Source organism: Sturnus vulgaris, chromosome 20, assembly GCF_052056855.1.
Source record: "Sturnus vulgaris isolate bStuVul1 chromosome 20, bStuVul1.hap1, whole genome shotgun sequence".
Classification (NCBI taxonomy): domain Eukaryota; kingdom Metazoa; phylum Chordata; class Aves; order Passeriformes; family Sturnidae; genus Sturnus; species Sturnus vulgaris.
This window is the reverse complement of record NC_142262.1, coordinates 399,257-416,938: the sequence shown is the minus strand read 5'-3', so window position 1 is coordinate 416,938 and position 17,682 is coordinate 399,257. Positions and strand designations below refer to the sequence as shown.

The 17,682-nt window shown below is 63.8% G+C and overlaps 4 protein-coding genes across 6 annotated transcripts; 2 read left to right on the top strand and 2 right to left on the bottom strand.

The window, feature by feature from the left end:
• Positions 1-5,543: 5,543 nt before the first annotated feature.
• On the top strand, positions 5,544-8,838 carry LOC106859953 (uncharacterized). 2 transcript variants are annotated; one of them, XM_014887545.2, is made up of 7 exons: positions 5,544-6,485; positions 6,622-6,705; positions 6,796-6,884; positions 7,183-7,368; positions 7,527-7,664; positions 7,824-8,016; positions 8,294-8,838. In XM_014887545.2, the coding sequence occupies exons 1-7, from the start codon at positions 6,116-6,118 to the stop codon at positions 8,629-8,631; spliced, it is 1,398 nt and encodes a 465-aa protein (XP_014743031.2). In that variant the 5' UTR covers positions 5,544-6,115; the 3' UTR covers positions 8,632-8,838. The 2 variants fall into 2 exon arrangements, with proteins under 2 accessions (XP_014743031.2, XP_088032831.1); XM_088176705.1 differs by having other exon boundaries at positions 6,622-6,884.
• A 373-nt stretch (positions 8,839-9,211) lies between these two features.
• AFMID (arylformamidase) lies at positions 9,212-11,905 on the bottom strand. Of its 2 annotated transcripts, none has more exons than XM_088176707.1 (11): positions 11,727-11,905; positions 11,552-11,642; positions 11,373-11,477; positions 11,251-11,299; positions 11,012-11,097; positions 10,861-10,933; positions 10,515-10,612; positions 10,274-10,352; positions 9,978-10,107; positions 9,625-9,778; positions 9,212-9,532 (listed from the first exon to the last, which is right to left on the bottom strand). In XM_088176707.1, exons 1-10 carry the CDS (start codon positions 11,754-11,756, stop codon positions 9,668-9,670), a joined length of 852 nt encoding a protein of 283 aa, XP_088032833.1. In that variant the 5' UTR covers positions 11,757-11,905; the 3' UTR covers positions 9,212-9,532; positions 9,625-9,667. The 2 variants fall into 2 exon arrangements, with proteins under 2 accessions (XP_088032833.1, XP_014743033.1); XM_014887547.2 differs by having other exon boundaries at positions 9,625-9,729.
• A 242-nt stretch (positions 11,906-12,147) lies between these two features.
• On the top strand, positions 12,148-15,157 carry TK1 (thymidine kinase 1). The gene is made up of 7 exons (XM_014887550.2): positions 12,148-12,312; positions 12,555-12,586; positions 12,678-12,791; positions 12,871-12,964; positions 13,292-13,381; positions 13,466-13,585; positions 13,695-15,157. Exons 1-7 carry the CDS (start codon positions 12,247-12,249, stop codon positions 13,848-13,850), a joined length of 672 nt encoding a protein of 223 aa, XP_014743036.1. The 5' UTR covers positions 12,148-12,246; the 3' UTR covers positions 13,851-15,157.
• Positions 15,158-15,458: 301 nt separating this feature from the next.
• Positions 15,459-17,642, bottom strand: SYNGR2 (synaptogyrin 2). The gene is made up of 4 exons (XM_014887548.2): positions 17,487-17,642; positions 17,106-17,343; positions 16,694-16,833; positions 15,459-16,596 (listed from the first exon to the last, which is right to left on the bottom strand). The coding sequence occupies exons 1-4, from the start codon at positions 17,589-17,591 to the stop codon at positions 16,399-16,401; spliced, it is 681 nt and encodes a 226-aa protein (XP_014743034.2). The 5' UTR covers positions 17,592-17,642; the 3' UTR covers positions 15,459-16,398.
• Between the last annotated feature and the right edge of the window lie 40 nt (positions 17,643-17,682).

The window sequence follows — 17,682 nt, the reverse complement described above, 5'->3', positions numbered from 1 at the left end:
GTCATCGCTTCCAGTGGGGGATGAATCACCCCTGTCAGGAATTCTGCCCGGGGGCTTTTCTGTAAGAGCATGGAATTTCAACACTGGCCGCCCGTGCCCTCCCGGGTCCCCCCTTCTTGCACAACCTCTCTCCGGGGTTGCTGTTCCCAGCCCCGGCTTTGCAGCAATGGCTGAGGACTGCGGGCACGGGGGTCCCAGCACGGAGGGTCCCTGTCCCCGGCACGGAGCGAGCCCTGCAGCTGATGGAGAGGCCAAAGGGCAGGGAGCAGCTGCCCACCCCCAGAGCTGCCCCTGTGGCGAGTGGGTCCCCACGGGGCCGAGGGCTCCCCAGAGCCCCCCTGCTCAGCGCTGCACTGATCAGCTGCCTCGGAGCCTCCAGCTGCCCTCGCACCCACGAGCAGGAGCAGAGAGGGGAAGTGAAGGTGTCAGCTGCAGTGGGGGCTCCCATGGAGCATTTCCCCTCTGCTACGACCAGGCACATCCCATTAGGGCTGTCGTTCCCCAGGGTGTAGGGAATGCTGGCAGGGTGGAGGCACAAGGCTGCAGATGGAAAGGCAGCTCCTGGAAAACCCCTGCCAGCTGCCACTGCCACCACCCTGGTGCTGTCCTGCTTTGGGGGGACACCACTGGCCCAGGGGCTGCCCCACCATGGTCCACGCTACTAGAGAGGAGGTGAGAAGGGGGCCAGAGCTTTCCCAGCAGGCTGTGGTGACCCCAAGGAGCCCTGCAGCCATGCTGGGACTGGGGATTCTCTCATTTTCCACACACAGCAGAAACTGTGAGAACTGAGGGAGTGCAGAGGTGTTTTTGGATAAGGGGGAAGCACACTCAGAGCAGGAAATTAAACATCACCTTTGAGACTTGTGGCTCCTCTCAGCCTGGCACAGCTCAGATGGGCTGTGCCAGCTCCCAAACAAACCGTCCCACAGGTGAGGAGAGCAGAGTGAATGGCTGAGGGAAACCAGAGATAAGGGTTGCTGCACACAGGGCTGCCAGGAGCAGCCGTTCCCGGGAGACCCCTTGCAATGGGAACCTGCTCCCTGCCACACTTCAGGTGTCCCAGGATGGACATGGCCTGTGTCCCCAGGGACGGGGCAGCTCGGCAGTCCAGGAGCCACAGGAGCTGCAGCCCTGGCAGCGTCCCTGTGCCAGTGACAGCCAGCACACCAGGGCCCACATGCCAGCCCTGCCCCTGTGGCATTGCTTCCCAGCAGGAGGAAGTAGCAAATGCTTCCCAGGAACCTGGATTATTTGCCTGCCCTACTTTGCATGCCTGAGGGTGCCCAGGGACACACAGCCACAGCCCCCCACCCCAAGGCAGGGCAGGATCATCATCCCAGTTCAGAGCACCCAGCCACCTCCCTGCATCTTGGTAAAAAAGGTGGGCGTGTGAGAAAGATCAGGACAAAGCACCTCAGCTGTAGGAATTTGCTTTATTTTTTGCTTTGCACTTTCTGCCATTCCTGGAAATGCACAAAGTGGCTGACCTGCCTGGTGGGAAGCAGCCCCTTGTCCCACTCAGCCCCTGCCCCTCTCCACCATGCCAGATTGTTCCACTCCCAGAAGGGCTCTCAGGACCCATGAGCTCAAGTCCCATGCACCAAGATCGAGCAGCTCCATCCCAGCCCCACACATCAGCTCCAGGCTGATTTATAGAAATCCAATGGCTGGGGCTGACAGTGCCTCCTGCCAAACCTCATTAACGGCTGGCCCGGGAGAAGGCAAACAGCTCCTGCAGCAACAAGGAAATCCTTGTTTAAGCATTTCTGGCCCTGCAAGGCCCTTCACCCCATACCCAGGGTAGAAGGAGGAAGAGGAGGCGGTAAGGAGGAGGTGCAGGCTACAAGCCCCAAATTGGCACCATCCTGGCATTCAGGACAAGAGAAAGAGAAGAGAAGAGAAGAGAAGAGAAGAGAAGAGAAGAGAAGAGAAGAGAAGAGAAGAGAAGAGAAGAGAAGAGAAGAGAAGAGAAGAGAAGAGAAGAGAAGAGAAGAGAAGAGAAGAGAAGAGAAGAGAAAGAGACACAAAGGCACACATCAAGGTCTGCACAGGGAGGGAGCCCCCAGGACAGGATGTGCGCCAGGGGGAAGGAGGAAGCTCCATGTGCATGATGGGGCAAAGGGCTTCCCCTCTGCTGCAGAACCCTGCCTGCCTCCCAGTGCCCCCTGCTCCCACCAACACCAGGCGCCCCACACAAAGTGCTGGCCATGGTGCAGTGAGCTCTGGGCACGCAAGGCAGCGTGGGAGGCTGTGGGAGGCAGAACCAGGGTGCCTGTCCACGGTGGGCATGGGACAGGAGCACGGCTGGCCTTTGGACCTGGCACCGGCATGCTCCAGAGCAGCATCAATGACCTGCATCTGCCTGCTCCACGTGTGGCTCAGGATCTATTTCATCATCTGGAGAAAAGCATTTACTGCCAATAAACGGGCTAATTAATTCTCCTCAAAGACCTCTCAATTATTCATCTCGGGCCACAGAGAAAACAATTAGAGCACTTCCCTCAGCCCTGGCTCAGCCAGTGCAGCAGCTGGTGGCAGGCAGGGCACGGCGGGGACGGCCGGGCACAGGTCTGGGCACGGACCCCCGGTGCCTGCCCACCCCTGGGTGTGCCCACCCGCCCGCAGTGGCCCCAGGGAGCGCTGAACGGGGATGTGGAGCGGGCACAGCCTTCAGCCGTGACCAGCTCCAGCGCTGTCCCAGGGTGCCTGGAGCTCCCCAGCACCACCCGGGCTGTGCCGGGGACCCCCGGCTGCCCCGTCCCCACAGCCCCACCGGGGCACCCCGTGCAGGGCGGCTTTTCCCCCACGGTTCTCCGGCTCTTTGGCCCTTGGATTATTCGCTCTGCCCCGGAGAACAGCCGCTGTCCAGGTGCACCCTGAGAAGGGAATCCCTCGGCATGCGGGACACGATGGGCTGGGGGGCCGGAACCCCCCCGGGGCCGAGCCTGTCCCGGTGCACGGCGGGTCCGGCTGCCCCCGGCCAGCGGGCACAGTCCCACGCAGGTCCCGGAGCCGCCGGGCCGGGCCGGGCCGGGCCGGGCAGAACCGGGCGGGTCCCGGTTTGGAGCCGCCCGTCGGGCGGGCAGCCCGGGAGGCCGGGCCGGGAAGGGTTAAGGGCGGCCGGCGCCCCCCCGGCGCGGAGGCCGGGCCTGTCGGGAAGCCGGGATCTCTGCGGCGGTTTTACTGGAAAAGTCGCTGCCGGCGGAGGGGGGGGGGGGGCACCCGCGGGCTGGGGACGGGGCACCGGCCGGGACCACGCGGCCACCGAGCCCCGGCTGCGGACGGGCCTCGCGCGGGGCTCCCGGGACAGCCCCGGCACCGGACACGGCCCCACGGCCCCGGTTATCGCACCGGACACGGCCCCGGCAGCCCCGGCACTGTATCCGTCGGCGCCTGTCCCGGGCCGCAGCTCGGCCGGTGCCGCAGCTCGGGACATGTCACCGGCACCGGGACCCCCGGAGTGCGGCGGGTGGGACCCGACCCGACCCGGCTAAGCCTGGAGCCGCCGCTCCCGCCGCTCCCGCCGCTCCCGGCAGCAGCGAACTGCTCGGCTCCGTGGCTCGGGTTCCCCGAGGGTGAGGGACGGCACTGCCTCGGCCCGGGTGGGACCGGGCCCCTCCAGAACGGGCAGCGCCAGTGCCAGCCCGCTCGGACGAGCCACGGAGCCCAAAGGGCAGACGGCGTGAGCAGCACGGGCAGCACGGACAGTGTGGCCGTAGGGCTAAGGCAGCCTGACAGGAAACACCCCAAGCTCATGGTGAGCATGTTACGGTCACTGCCAGGTCCTGAGTCAGCCCTTGGCACTCAGCACAAGCCCCCCGGGGCATTGCCTGGGCCACTGACACCTCCATGGCCACAGCCACCGGCTCTGCTTAGAAGGCTGGGAGCTGAGCCTGTCGCCAGCCTGTCCCAGGGCAGCCATGAGTGCCAGGAGCAGAGGGCTCAGCCCCAGCCCGGTGATGCCCCGGGAGCTGCAGCGCCGTGCTCCCCCATCCCACAGCCCCTCCTGAGCCTCCTGCAGCCGGGATGCGCCAGGGCTCAGCCCTGGGGACGTGCAGATCAAGCTGCTGGGCCTGGCAGCCCTGGGATGGGGCTGCCAGTGGGGCTGGTAGCAGGGGGGGCCCAGCTCCGGGAATCGGCCCCAGTGGTTGCCAGGCCTGTGGTAGGGAGGGGGGAAACCCGATCCTCCGCGGTGGGATCTGGGCTCCACTCCCGGCTCCCCAGCCAGGCCTCAGCTGCTAATTTTAGCCCTGGGGAGGCACGACTGGAGCAGGAGCTGAGCCCAGCGGGGCAGGGGCTTAGCCCACCACAGGAGCTGGTGTGGGCAGGTGGTGACTGCAGTCCTGTGGTGCAGTGTGGTCCTGGGTGAGCTCCCTGCTAGTCCCCAGCTGCCAGCCAAGCCCCTGGCCAGATGCTGGCACTGCCCACCCTCTGCCCAGCTCCCATGGCCTCAGTTCAGCCGCTCCATGTAAGGCCACAAACGCTTCCATGGTCCCAGTGCTGGCCCCACCAAGCCCCACCGTGGCCCTGCTGGGTCACATGCAGGGGCAGCTCTGTGGGTGCTCGTAGCAAGGGCAGACCCCCAAGGCAGGTCCCAGACCGAAGTCCCAGGGAAAGGCACAGGGCTGAAAGACAAGGGGATCTGTGGAAGACACCCAGCCACACTGCACAGTCCTGCAGAAACTGTGGCTGCTGCCCAGTGAAAGAGCCCCTGCTTGGCTCCAGACCCTCACTGGGCTGGGGGGGCTGCCCACAGCAGACCCCTTCAGCTTTGGGCACACCAGGGCAATCAACCTCCCCGTCAGGTGCCTTGGGAGTGGATGGGTGAGTGGCTGGGAAGGCCATGCTGAGGGATGCTCCAGCCATCCAGCCCTTCCAAGCACAGAAAGTGTTTCCAAAGCCTGCCCTGCCCTACAGCAGCCTCCCCAGGTGGAGGGGGGATCCCTGGCCTTGGGCCCCACAGCTGCTCTTCCCCCAGCCCTTCACCTGCGGCGTGACCGGCTGCACTGCCCAGCGCTTACTGGAAGAGGAAGCTGCCGGGAAGGCGGTGTGTGTGTGGCGGGGCAGCTTTGGGGAGGCTCAGCTGGGCTCAGCAGCCGGCACGGCTCAGCTGTCCATGCTCCCAGGTCCAGGGCCAGTAACGGGAAGCGTCTGCTCTCAGTGACGGTAAATCAGATCGGGGAGATTAGAGGCCTTTTTGCCTAATCATGAGCAGCTTGAAGTTGGAGGACAAGTTCCTGGAACAAAGAGGAAATGGAGGCAGTAAATAAAGAAAAACTGTTAACATGTGGCCCTGAGTGTGAAAAACGTCTCCTGAAGGACTGTTTATGGCTCACTCATCTGCGGGGCTGACAGCACGGGGGGCGACAGGTGATAGTGAGGGAGGGGGCTCCATGGACAGGCAGGCGTATGAGCAGAGCAGGCACAGTGGGGCGGCTGCAGGGGGCTCAGGATAGGGCACCTGGGTGGCCAAGGCTGGGGGGACATGGCAGAGGGAGAGAAGGCACAGCATAGCACAGGTGGCTGGAGCACAGCACTAACACAGGTGGGCAGGGGCTGGGCAGCATATGCCCCTGAGGGGAAGAGGCACCCTCATGCACCTGCCCTATTGGTACCCTGCAAATGCCCGGAGAGGCGCTGGGTGCTGCAGAGTGGTGCCCTCACCGTGCCAGCAGCAGGGAGTACGGGCCGGCTGGTCCAGCCCAACCGGGGCAGGTGAGGGGGTCTCGCTACTGCTTTGGACAAATGCCCTTCGCTGAGGGGCAGTGGGGGTTTCTGCCAAGAGGCTGGTGGAGCAGAGCAGGCAGAGAGTGCCGAGGTCTGTGAAGCTGCCCAGAGATCCCGGAGCAGCGCTGCAGTGCCAGCCCACCTGCGGTGCCATCCGACTGGCGTCGGTGCTGCCAGGGCCGGAGCCGGTTCCCATCGGCCAGACCACCCTGTGCCGTGCCAGCCTTGCTGGCAGCAGGGCGCGGGTAATTCCTGCTCAGCCGTGGAAAGACTCTGGGAGATCCCCCTGTCGCTCCCTTCCGTCGGACACCCAGGATGGGATCCCGGCAAAGCGAGGGCAAAGCGGGACGGGACAGAGCCGGGGCAGCCCCCGCCCGTGCGATGGGAGATGGAGGCATGGGAGGCTCGTAGGGACGGCGTTCCGAGGCAGCCCCGACGGGAGCCGCTGCCCCGTGCCCGCCCCGCGTGTGCGAGCCCCGTGTCCAGGACAGGCGATCCCGGGACAGGCGATCCCGAGACGGGCGATCCCGCCTCCTCCCGGGAGCCCTTGCGGGGGGAGGTCCCGGCGATGCGGGCGGTGCTGCGGCGGGGGCGGCTGCCCGGGCCCAAGGGGGTACCCGGGGGGGTGCCCAGGGGCTCCCCGGTTACCGTGGACCTGCGGAGCGACACGGTGACCCGGCCGTGCGCGGGGATGCGCCGCGCCATGGCCCGCGCCGCCGTGGGCGACGACGACTACGGGGAGGACCCGACGGTGAACGGTGCGCGGAGGGGACGGGCCAGCCGCGGGGTCCCTGCCTGCCAGCCCCCGGTGCGGGGACAGCCGGGCCCTGAGGGGTCCCCAAGCCCCGGGGACAGCCCAGCGCCATTCCCCAGGACATCCGTGTCCCCCCGCAGAGCTGCAGCGCCTGGCCGCGGGGATCCTGGGTATGGACTCGGCTCTGTTCTTGCCCACGGCCACCATGGCCAACCTCATCGCTGGTGAGTCCGGGGCCGCACTCGCAGCCCCTCGTGCCCCGAGGCTGTGGGGTGCTGCCTTCAGCCCCGTCCCTCACGGCCGTTCTCTCCCAGTGATGTGCCACTGCCAGCGCAGGGGGGCTCAGCTGTTCCTGGGCCAGGACACGCACCTGCACCTGTACGAGCACGGCGGGGCCGCGCAGGTGAGCGCGGCGGGCAGTCACGGTGGGCACTGTGGCACTTATGGCACTGGTGGCGCTGGTGGCGCTGGTGGCAGCGCTCGCAGGGCAGGAGGGTGGCCGCGTGCTGCCCTCCTCTGGCTGCCAGGGCCGGGCCAGGCGGAGGATCGCTGCCAGAGCATCACCGGGATTGCTGTGCCAAGCCACGGGCTGCAGCACGGGTGGGACTGTACACGGCCGGTGGAGGGGACAGAGGGCTGGAGCCCCCGTGCTCCACCGCTGTCCCCTGCCAGTTCCATGCTCTGCCCTGCCCTGGGCACAGGTGGCCGGTGTGCACTCCCAGGCACTGCCTGATCTGCCCAATGGCACGTTGGACCTGGAGCAGCTGGAGCTGGCCATCCGTGAGGCCCACGGCAGCCAGTACTACCCGCGGCCTGAGCTCATCTGTCTGGAGAACACGCACAGCTCGGCGGGGGGCCGGGCACTGCCCCTCACCTATCTCAGCCAGGTGAGAGCCCATAGATGGTGCTGGTACAGTCCTGCCTGGCGTGGGCAGCTGGGCCCTGTACAGTGGCACTGCGGGGACACGGGAGCTCAGAGCATGGCTCGTGGTGGCACTGGATGCCCCAGTGTCCCTCCCAAACCAGCTGTCCCTCTGACTGCCAGGTCCGGGGGCTTGCAGACCGTTACGGGCTGCGGGTGCACATGGACGGTGCACGACTGATGAATGCAGCAGTGGCCCAGGGTGTGGAGCCAGCTCGGATTGCCCAGCACTGTGACTCTGTGTCCCTCTGCTTCTCCAAGGTCTGCTTGTGTGGGGAGGGGTCCCCAGGGCTGGCAGAGGCCAGCACAAGCTGGTGTTTGCAGATGTTGGGCTAAGAACACCCCTGGCAGGCTGGGCCCCAGCCCAGGAGGGGCAGCTGCCCTGGGACAGCTGGAGTGACCCTGCTGGTGGTTCTGCAGGGCCTGGGCGCCCCGGCTGGGGCGGTGCTGGCCGGGTGCAGGGAGTTTGTCAGCGAGGCCTGGCGTGTGCGGAAGCTGCTGGGCGGGGGCATGCGGCAGGCGGGAGTGCTGGCGGCCGCTGCCCGCCTCGGGCTGCAGCACGCACAGGTGACACTGCGCAGGGACCACGACAATGCCCGGCGCTTCGCAGAAGGTACCTCAGGGCGCCGAGTGTGCTGGGAGCTAACAGCACGCCTGGCACTGCCCGGCAATACTGCCCTACTGGTGCCTTGGGCACCATCCCTGCATGGCTGCACTGGGTCTCCAGCTGGGTGAGGATCCTGCTGGGATCATGCCATCACTGTCCCCGTGCTGTGCTCAGTGACCGTGGTACCACAGGGGGGAGGAAGGGCTCTCCTTCATCCAGAACCTGGGGCGGGCTGGGGCAGGGAGCCTCTTCCAGGGCAATGCATCACCTCGGCCTCCCGCAGGAATCCACGTACTGGACTCTCCCCTCTGTTCCATCAACCTGGCAGCAGTGGAGACCAACATTGTGATGGTAAATGTCCAGGGGCCCTGGCCGTCCCCTGCCGAGCTCTGTGACCGCCTGCGTGCCGTCAGCGAGGAGGAGGAGGCTGAGACGGGGCAGGCTGTCAGCGTGCTGCTGCTGCCCTGGTCAGCACGGACTGCGCGCGCCGTCTGGCACCGCGACATCTCGGCCCATCACACCGAGCTCGCCAGGAGAAAACTGGAATTTGTGGCCAGGAAGTGCCAGGAGGAATTGGCCTTGGGACTGCATCCAACGCCTCCAGGCACTGGGGGAGCCTGAGCACTTGCCAGCATTCTGCAGCAGTCAGGCAGCCCAAAGCAAGGACCGGGACCAGCCCCTTTGTGCTCCAGATGTGTTCCCAGCCATCTGAAACTTGACATCAGCCCTCACAGGCAGCCTGACAAACCAATGTCAGCCCAGCCTAGTGGAGATCTCAGCCCTTGAGGCAGTCAGTGCACAAAATAAACACGTTTTGGTGGTACTGTAGCTGTGCAGGGTGTTTTCCCTGAATTATGCTCCTTTCCTTGCTCTGCAGCAGGGACATCATCACAGCCAAGGAAGGACAAATGCTCATGAGGACATGGAAGCATCTCAGCCACAGGACCAAGGCTGCTGCACAGCAATGCCAAGGTTTGTGTCTGGCCAGGACTGTCCCAGGAGGATAAGTCTGGCCCAGATGGCTCTGTCACTCCCATTCACAGAGGCTTATGTCATTCTGCCCCACAGCAGCAGGTGGCCTCCCCAGCTGTCATGATCTGGGTCAGCAAGTCCCAGAACTCTGCACTGGAAGAAGGGATTCTCTCAGCAGCAGTTCCTTTGGGTGTGCACTCACTGGCTCCCTGGGAAGCACTACCCCCGGCAGCAGTAATTCCCATTTTATTTTGTATTGCCAATGTGCAGTTTAAAGGACACTGAGGGAACAAACTTCATGATCCAGCTGCCCATACAGAGCCTTGCTGCCCTCAGTCCCCTGCACTCCAGTGGGCAGGAACACCCCAGGGAAGGGGCACCAGCCTAGACTGGGCTGAGCAGAGAGGGCACAATGGGGGTCTGAGGCAGTGGTCACTCTCTGTTAGACCGAGGAGGCAGCAGGAAGGGGGACGCCACCACACAGGGCCATGGTCACCCTCTGTTTACTCCTGACATGCCGTCATGCTCTTGAAATCATGTTCAGAATCACCTGGAATGAGGAACCACAGGAACGCCTGTGAGACGCCCCTGACCCTGCACCTTCTGGCAGGTGATCCACCTTGGCACAGCCCTCCTACCTACCTGAGTGAGGATGTAGCTATCCTCCGACAACTTCTCAATAACATCAAAGTGATCCACACCAGCCAGATCCAGCAGAGAGACAGACCAGCCTGCTGCACGCAGGGCCTGTGGAGAGAGCAGTGCCGGCAGGATGGACCCCCAAACTCCACCTGCCCTGGACAAGCAGCAGGAATAATGTGTTGGCAAGGACTGGTGTCCTCCAGTGAGCCAGAAACTGCTCTGGTTCAGCACAGAAGTCTTCTTCCTGGTTGGGCACGTTGGTGAGGGCTGCCTGGAGCAGTGTCCCAACCAGAGCCAAGCAGGGTGCTGCTGGAGCTCACCTGGCTTCAGTCCTGCGACTGCCTGGTGCTCACCTGGCTGTACTCCTGTGATTGCCTGCGAAACTCTGGGGAGTCATGCTGGGCCACAGCCACGAGCACCTCACAGGCTGCTGGCACTGCCGTGGGGACGTGTCTCATGGGGCTGTTCCTCTGGGCCACCTCCCTGCAGGAGTCACGCCGGGGGCAGCTGATGCAGCCCTTTACTCCACCCGTGCCGTCAGCTGGACTCACCAGCTGGGGCAGGCGTGGGATGGAGTGGCTGCAGAGCCACTGAGGTTGGCCTGCCTGTGCTGTGTCCCCATGGCTGTCCCCACAGCGTGTGAGCTCACCGGCTCATGTTCAGAGCATCGTTCACGTAGGTGTGCAGGATGGGCTCCAGGTCATACACGCCGCTCACCAGCACTGCTCCTGCAGGCAGAGGCACTGGCAGGTGAGGAGCTGCAGCCTGGGGCACTCCACTGCCCTGGGGACTTCATAATCAGATAGCTGGGGTCCACAGCCCCGCAGCCTTGTCCCAGGTGTGGAGATCAGTTCTTCTCCCAACCCTATTCTGGGACATGGCAACGCTACCTTTGATATCTGGCACCACTTGGAATTCAGTCCAGTCTGTGGACAGCACCATGGCCGCCAGGTGGGCCCCTGCTGAGTGTCCGCACAAGTAAATGCCTCTGAAAGGAGGGAGCGACTGAGAGGGACACCCAGGGACACCCAGGCAGGCTTTGCTCTGTGCAGAGGAGGTGCCACAGCCCAAATGCGCCAGCTCAGATATTTCCCAATCCATCAGCTGCTGCCTGTGCAGTGACAGGGGATTGTGGCCACAGGCACTGCCCAGTGCTTGGACCAAGGTGCCAAAGCCTTTGTCCCACTGCAGGCCTTGTTTTCCCCTCTCAGCCACTCCCAGCCTGGAGCTGCCCACCTGATCCTGGGGTACTGCTGCACCAGGAAGACGAGGCTGCGGCGCACCTGCAGCACCATGGCGTCCATGTGGCCTGAGCAGAGGACAAAGGGCAGGCTTGGAGCGCGCTGGGCCATGCAGGCAGCTGCAGCCTCTGCAGGGCAGCACTTACCTTCAGGGGCTATGTCATACCCCACGGCCACCACTGCCACCCCCTGCGACACCAGCGGGGGGGCTGCAAATCCCGAGTCGTCCTTACTGAGGGAGAGAGATGCTGACAGGCTGCAGGGCCAGCTGGGGACTGCTCAGACCCCGCGTACCCAGAGCAAGTCCCAGTGTCAGGAGAAGGGGTCAGCAAGAGTTGGTGAGGGGGTCCCTTCCCGAAGATCTCTCACCGACAGCCCACCTCACCTCAAGCACTGCCAGTATCCGCCGTGGATGTAGACCAGAACCGGGAAGGCTGCGCAGCACAGCGGGGGGTGAGCCCAGTGTCCACCTTGCCCATTCCCATCCCCGCCACCCCCGCCACTCACTTTCAGAAAGGTCCGTGGGAAAATAGATGTCCAGCTTCTCCCGGTCCCCGTTGCCGTAGGGGACGTGCAGCAAGGTCTTCACGCTGGCCCGGGCCCGTTCGGTTCCTAGGGGGGAGGCGGTGGAGCAAGGGGCCGTGGCACCGAGCGCAGCCGCTCTCCCGGCGCCGCACGTTCCGCACCTGCCGCCGTCACCGCGAGGTGCGCGTCGATGATGGTGTCCCGGTCCAGGCGGGGGGACCAGCGACTGGGAGAGTAATGGTCCTCCAGAGCCTGCGGGGAGGCAGCGGGGCTGCGGCGGGGCCCGGGCGAGAACCGCGCTCTGCCCACCCGCGGGCACTGCCTCGGAGCCCGTACCTCCGCGGACATATCCCGCCACCCGCCCATGGTGCGTCCGCTCCCGGTGCAGGTTCCGATCCCGGTGCCAGTCCCGATCCCGGTGCCGCTCCCGGTGCCGGTGCAGGTTCCGATCCCGGTGCCAGTCCCGATCCCGGTGCCGCTCCCGGTGCCGGTGCAGGTTCCGATCCCGGTGCCGCCTGCCCGCCGAGGGGCGGGGCCTGAGCGGGGTGTGGCCGGGCCCGCTCCCATTGGCCGCCCCGGAGGCGAGGCTCGAGCCCGGGGGCGGGGCCAGAGCGGGGAGGCGAGGCCCGCGGGCGGGGCCGTCTCCCACTGGCCACTCGCCACCGGGGGCGGAGCCGGCGGGAGCAGGAAAATAAAAATTTTGGCGCCCTTGGCCCCATTGGGCAGCGCTGCCGCGCGGCGCCGCAGACCCTTTCGCGATTGGCCAGCGCGGCGGCGCGTGGGCGGGAGGCCTTCTCCAATTGGCTGAGGCGGCCGCGGCGGAGCGGCGCGCGCGGGCTCGGGCAGACAGTCCACCATGAACTGCCTGACGGTGCCCGGTGTTCATCCCGGCTCCCCCAGCCGGCCCCGCGGGCAGATACAGGTACGGTGTGCAGGGCTGGGGGTAGATACAGGTGCCACCCTGAGGCACCGGTGTGGGAACAGATGCAGCAACGGCAACGCTCCCGCGCTTCGGGTACGGCTCTGCCCCGGGCACGGGCAGGTATAGGTGCCGCGCCGGGTCACCGGGCTGAGGGAGCTGCGGGGCCAGGGGGCCGCACCGGCACTGGGTGGAGCCGGGGCTTCCCGCTGACTGCTGTTGTGACCCCGTTGTTCTGCCCTTAGGTGATCTTCGGGCCCATGTTCTCCGGGAAGAGGTAGGCGCGGAGCGGGGGGCGCAGGGCGGGGGGCACGGGCCGGCGGCGGGCTGAGGCTGAGGCCGAGCCCCGCTGACACCGTGTCTTGCAGCACGGAGCTCATGCGGCGAGTGCGGCGGTTCCAGCTCGCCCAGTACCGGTGTCTGCTGGTGAAGTATGCCAAGGACACGCGCTACAGCTCTTCCGGGGTCTCCACACACGACAAGTGAGTTCCCCGGGCGGGAGGACACCCCAGTTCCACGGGGCTGCCTGGCCTGTCCCGCTCACTCCCTCCCTGCCCACAGGAGCACCATGGACGCCGTGCCCGCCGGGCTCCTCCAGGACGTGTACCAGGAAGCGCTGGGCGCCGCCGTCATCGGCATCGATGAGGGCCAGTTCGTAAGTGCCTGGCTGGGGTGGGTGCGCTGGGCTCTGCGGGACACGCACTCCTCGGTACACCCTGTGCAGACCAAGGTCTGTGTCCTTTGCAGGAGAGGGTGGGAAGTAAGGCCCTGGGGCGGTTTGATCCGTGTGTTTCTAGTCAAGCCCTCCTTCCGTGTAGTCCCTACAGAGGACAGTGGGACTGGAGCCCATTTCACAGACAGGGCAGCAGCAGGAACTCTGATCTTCCTTGTTCCTGGTGCTGCTGTCTGGGCATGCACTGTGGGATCTGGAGCCAAGTGCTGCCCCCTATCCTTCCTTACAATGTGCCTGTACCTCCTCCAGTTCCCAGACATCGTGGAGTTCTGCGAGACAATGGCCAACACTGGGAAAACCGTCATTGTTGCTGCTCTGGATGGGACCTTCCAGAGAAAGGTTAAACACTCATTTTGGTACACCAGTTGCTTTGGGACCCTTGTGGAACCCACCCAGCAGCATCTTCCCTGCTGTCTCACACAGGCCTTTGGGAGCATCCTGAACCTGGTGCCGCTGGCAGAGAGCGTGGTGAAGCTGAACGCCGTGTGCATGGAGTGCTTCCGGGAGGCCTCCTACACCAAGAGGCTGGGAGCAGAGCGGGAGGTGAGTCCTCTTGAAACAGAAACTGCTTCTCCTTGCCAGTCCTGCTGGTACAGAGAAACTCCCTCCAGGGAGCTGGGCTCTGCAGTCACTCCCCGAATTTCCCTGCCAGGTTGAAGTGATTGGAGGAGCCGACAAGTACCACTCCGTGTGCCGAGCCTGCTACTTCCGCATGCGACCCCAGCAGGCTGGGCCAGAGAACAAGGAGAACGTGCCCCTGGGCCTGAGGCAGCTGGAGACAGCTGTCCCTCGCAAGATCTTCACTTGACTGCTGGGAAAATGGAGGGGAAGGGAGCTCAGTGCTGTGGCTCACAGGCACCGGGTCTGCCTCTCTCTACTTCAGCAACTGTGCAGTGCCTCAGCCCTCCCTACCCAACCTCCCCGCACCAAGCGCCACGCCCGAGGATCCACCAAGCCTGGTGCTGGTGGAAGCTGAAGTAAAAGCCTGGCTAGAGTGAGTTCCCATCTCAGAACAAGGAGAGACAAGCACAGTTACGGATGCTGCCACACACAGGTCCTGGGGCACTACACGTGCAGCCAGGCTACAGCACTTCTGCCGCTCACCGTGGCTCTGGCTAGCTGTCCCCGTGGTCTAACTGTGCTCAGGCGGGCCCTGCTGCTGCTTCTGGTGCCTCTGAATGCAGCCTTTCTCTAATGCGCTGTTGCTAAATGCCAGGTTTCTCAAGACAATGTACAGCCAGTGTATACAATGTAATTATATTTTTAAATGTAAATTTTAGTTTCCTTTTGTAACAGTCTGAAGCAATTTGTTGCTTGTCACAGAGCTGTGACACAGCTTTTAAACTGACACGGGTGGCAGCCCAGCCCTGGGCAGGCCCCCAGCCTCTCTGCCAGCATGCCCTCTGGTGTTACTGCCTTGTCAATTTTGTTGAAACAGAAGAAGGTGAAGGAGGCCTAGCAGCTGACTCTTCTGAGGTGTTGAACCTCAAAGGGCTGGCTGTGTTCTAGCAGGCTGTGACAGACTCCTTTGGAGGAGCTGGTCCCAGGAAGAGCCTCCTTCAAATTCAGGGGTTTTTCTGAGGTTCAAGGCTGGTACTGCCACTTTGGTGCTATGTTACCTGTGAGGGGTTTAAAGGCCCAGAGTTGGATTGGACAATTATTCCAGGGAAGATCCAGCTGCTTGGTATAGGGGCTCTCTAAAGAGCTGCTTTTTCACTCTAGTCATGTCTCTTGTTCCTTCCTCAGCCTTCCAAAATTCTCGAGGCTAACTCTTAGTCTGCTCTAAGCTGACTGGAAGATCCTCTTCCCTCTTTGTTTGACTCAGATGCTGGAAGGTTGTTGCTTCTTTATTCCCTGCAAAAGTGTTTTTTCCTGGAAGCCAGCATCCCAGGCTCAGAGCAGTAGCTCTTTGTTCTGGCCAAGCCAGGCCTCTGCATCTGAGTCCAGGGTTGCTGTTTGCCTGCAGCCTGGAGGGCTCCAAGAGCTGCCTGAACTCCCCCTGCTGCCACCATGTTACAGGTGAGAATAACTACTCATGAGCACCAGGCCTGGGCTTTTCCCCAGGGCTAGGGAAGGCATTGCTGCCACTTCGTTAATAAATAACTTAATGATAAATAATCTGTGTGTGTATTTTCTACCAGAGCATTCTGCGACGTCTTCCTGGCCGTGGTCAGTGAGACAGCAGGGGTTGGTCACAGGGCAGGAGGGCCACTCAGAGGCCTGGTGTTGGAGCTCTGCTCAGACCAGGGAGCATGAGGAGGGTGGCCTAAAAATAGCCACCAGCATGAGTGTGCTGTTTGCAGCACAGCAGTTGGCAGGGGCTGCACGGCTCCACCTGCCACCCCCAGCCCTTGCAGGGCAGAAGGCTGGAGCCTTTTCTGCTTCCCCTGAGACAAAAAGCACGTGGTGGCTCACATGGTGGCTTGGTGAAAAAGTTTATTCCAACCCTACAATAACAACTACTTGAACACTGGCTCCAGCAGTGGTGGCCCACACGGCTGCTGGGAACAGCTTTACCACAGCACAGCAGCAAACACAACCTGAGACAACGGCCCACAGGCTCCTGGTGGGGCTGGAGTGCAGGTGGGAGCCATGGGCAGGGTGCAGGAGCTCAGCCTTGCAGCAGCAGAGGCAGCACTTGGGCAGGCACACAAGGGAAAGAAAGTGCTCCAGGACTATCCTCAGCCATGGCTCTGCTGAGGGATCTCAGTGCTCTCTGCTCCCACAGACCCCAAACCACATCATCCAAGCACCAGCTGCTTTAGTGCAGGCTGGGGGAAGGCACAGCATGGCATTAGAGACAAGGTAAGAGGGGCTTTGGCAACAGCTCACCCAGAAGCAGCCACTGGGGGAAGGCACAGAGCCGGCACAGGCAGAGCTGGGCCGGGCTGTGCTATGGCAGTGAGAGATGGCACTTGGGGAATGCAGCCAGCAGGGCTGAAAGGCACTGGAGACAGGATGGGGCAGGGCAACAGTCACAGGGGCAGAGCCTGGCCAGGGTCAGGGGATGGGAACTGCACCCCACCACCAAGGCACTGCAGCAAAAGCAGAGGGTCATACCTGCCAGGGCCACCCACACACCCAACCTCCTGCAGCTGCAGCGCTCACCCAGCAGCTGCACATCATCGTGTGCCGAATCACACAGTGCACACTGGGCTCTGGACCCTCCAGGGAGAATCTCAGCTCCGGGACCAGGCAGAAGCCCCTCCTGCACCCCATGAAAAGGCCCAGTCACCTTAAAACAAAGCAGCCATCACCCTCCCGCCCCACTGTCCCCTCCAAGTCTCAGACCCCTCCCTCCCACCCCGCGGAAGGAATTGCACTGGTACAGCCGTGCCGCGGGTGCCAGCCAGGGCTTAGTACACTGGTGGTGGCTGATAACCCTCCGGGGCCTCGGCTGTCTGCGTGAAGGGCGGCTGCTGGTAGCTCTCGTGGCTGATGTTGGGATAGCTTGAGTAGGGAGTCGAAACTCCCGGGCTGGGGTCGGCATAACTTTGAGCAAAGTCCTCCACCCCCATTTTGTACCTCTTGTAAGCGAAGGTGAGCAGGAGACCCTGCAGAGAGAAGGGGGCAACAGGATTAAGGCCATTCCAGGCTATGGAGTGCAGGGGCTTTGCGCTCCTCCCAAGTGGGGCAGAGTGGTTCACTCACCCAGGAGAAGATGGAGAAGAAGCTGAAGGTGATGGCAGCACGGGCAGAATCTGCTCCGATGTACACATCCTCGGTCCGTGTCCAGGACCACTGGTTGGTCAGGAAACAGAAGCCGATGAACCACAGAAAAGTCCAGAGACCTGTGGGGGGAAGTAGCATGAGGGGCCAGGGCTGGTCCTGCTGCTGCTGGGCAGTCCCGGGGCCAGACCCTGCTCGCCCGTGCAGGCTGGCACAGGCACCCGGCCAGGGGCAGCCACTCCTGGGGCACTCAGCAGCAGCAGCAGCAGCAGCGCGTGGCCCGCGGGCAGAACGCCAGACGGGAGCGACTCCCTTCGCCAGGCACTGGCAGCCACGTCACGGGACAAGGCGGCCATTGTGGCGACGGGCACAGCCCTCCCCGCGCCCCTCGTACCTGAGAAGCCGAGGTCTGCCAGGACCAGGTACTTGCGGTCGGTAGTGTTGCTGATCTGGGGGAAATAGACGTCCACCATGAAGAAGAAGATGCAGGCGAGGAAGGCGAGGATGCCGATGCCGATGCCGTAGCGACAGGCGTCCTCGTTGTGGTTGAAGACGCAGAAGAGCTCGGGGTTCTCGGGCAGGCTCATGTAGCCATCCCCGACCAGGCAGGCGAACACGATCAGAGCGAAGACCTGCGGGGCGGAGCCGATGTCCGGTGGGCGGCACCGAGGCCGGGGGGAGCCCTTCGGAGGCTCGCCCGTCCCGGCGAGAGAGGAGCACCGGGCAGGGCGGCGGGGCCGTTCCGGTGAGGCTGTCCCGCCCCGCGCCCACTCACCGCGCTCACGATCCGCGCCAGCACCTGCGGCTGCTGTATGAAGCGGACCAGGTCGAAGGCACCGCCGGCCTTGGCCGCCCCGTAGGCGCCTCCGCCGCCTTCCATTGCCTTCCGCCGCCGATCCTGCACGGCACCGCCCCGGGAGGGCCGGCCCCTGCGGCCCGGGAGCGCCGGGGCGGGGCGAGAGGGCTCGGTC

Bases quoted from the DNA above. Each gene is read 5' to 3' on its own strand.
- TK1 (XM_014887550.2), top strand. From the start codon at position 12,247: ATGAACTGCCTGACGGTGCCCGGTGTTCATCCCGGCTCCCCCAGCCGG. The intron at 13,382-13,465 runs GTTAAACACTCA...TGTCTCACACAG, and splicing joins ATGGGACCTTCCAGAGAAAG to GCCTTTGGGAGCATCCTGAA. The intron at 13,586-13,694 runs GTGAGTCCTCTT...TTTCCCTGCCAG, and splicing joins GGCTGGGAGCAGAGCGGGAG to GTTGAAGTGATTGGAGGAGC.
- LOC106859953 (XM_088176705.1), top strand. From the start codon at position 6,116: ATGGAGGCATGGGAGGCTCGTAGGGACGGCGTTCCGAGGCAGCCCCGA. The intron at 7,665-7,823 runs GTCTGCTTGTGT...GTGGTTCTGCAG, and splicing joins TGTCCCTCTGCTTCTCCAAG to GGCCTGGGCGCCCCGGCTGG. The intron at 8,017-8,293 runs GTACCTCAGGGC...GGCCTCCCGCAG, and splicing joins TGCCCGGCGCTTCGCAGAAG to GAATCCACGTACTGGACTCT.
- SYNGR2 (XM_014887548.2), bottom strand. From the start codon at position 17,591: ATGGAAGGCGGCGGAGGCGCCTACGGGGCGGCCAAGGCCGGCGGTGCC. The intron at 17,344-17,486 runs GTGAGTGGGCGC...TCCGCCCCGCAG, and splicing joins TGGCGCGGATCGTGAGCGCG to GTCTTCGCTCTGATCGTGTT. The intron at 16,834-17,105 runs GTACGAGGGGCG...TTCCCCCCACAG, and splicing joins GGCAGACCTCGGCTTCTCAG to GTCTCTGGACTTTTCTGTGG.
- AFMID (XM_014887547.2), bottom strand. From the start codon at position 11,756: ATGGGCGGGTGGCGGGATATGTCCGCGGAG. The intron at 11,300-11,372 runs GTGAGTGGCGGG...TGTGCTGCGCAG, and splicing joins TCCCACGGACCTTTCTGAAA to CCTTCCCGGTTCTGGTCTAC. The intron at 10,108-10,273 runs GTGAGCTCACAC...TGACTCCTGCAG, and splicing joins GATGCTCTGAACATGAGCCG to GGAGGTGGCCCAGAGGAACA.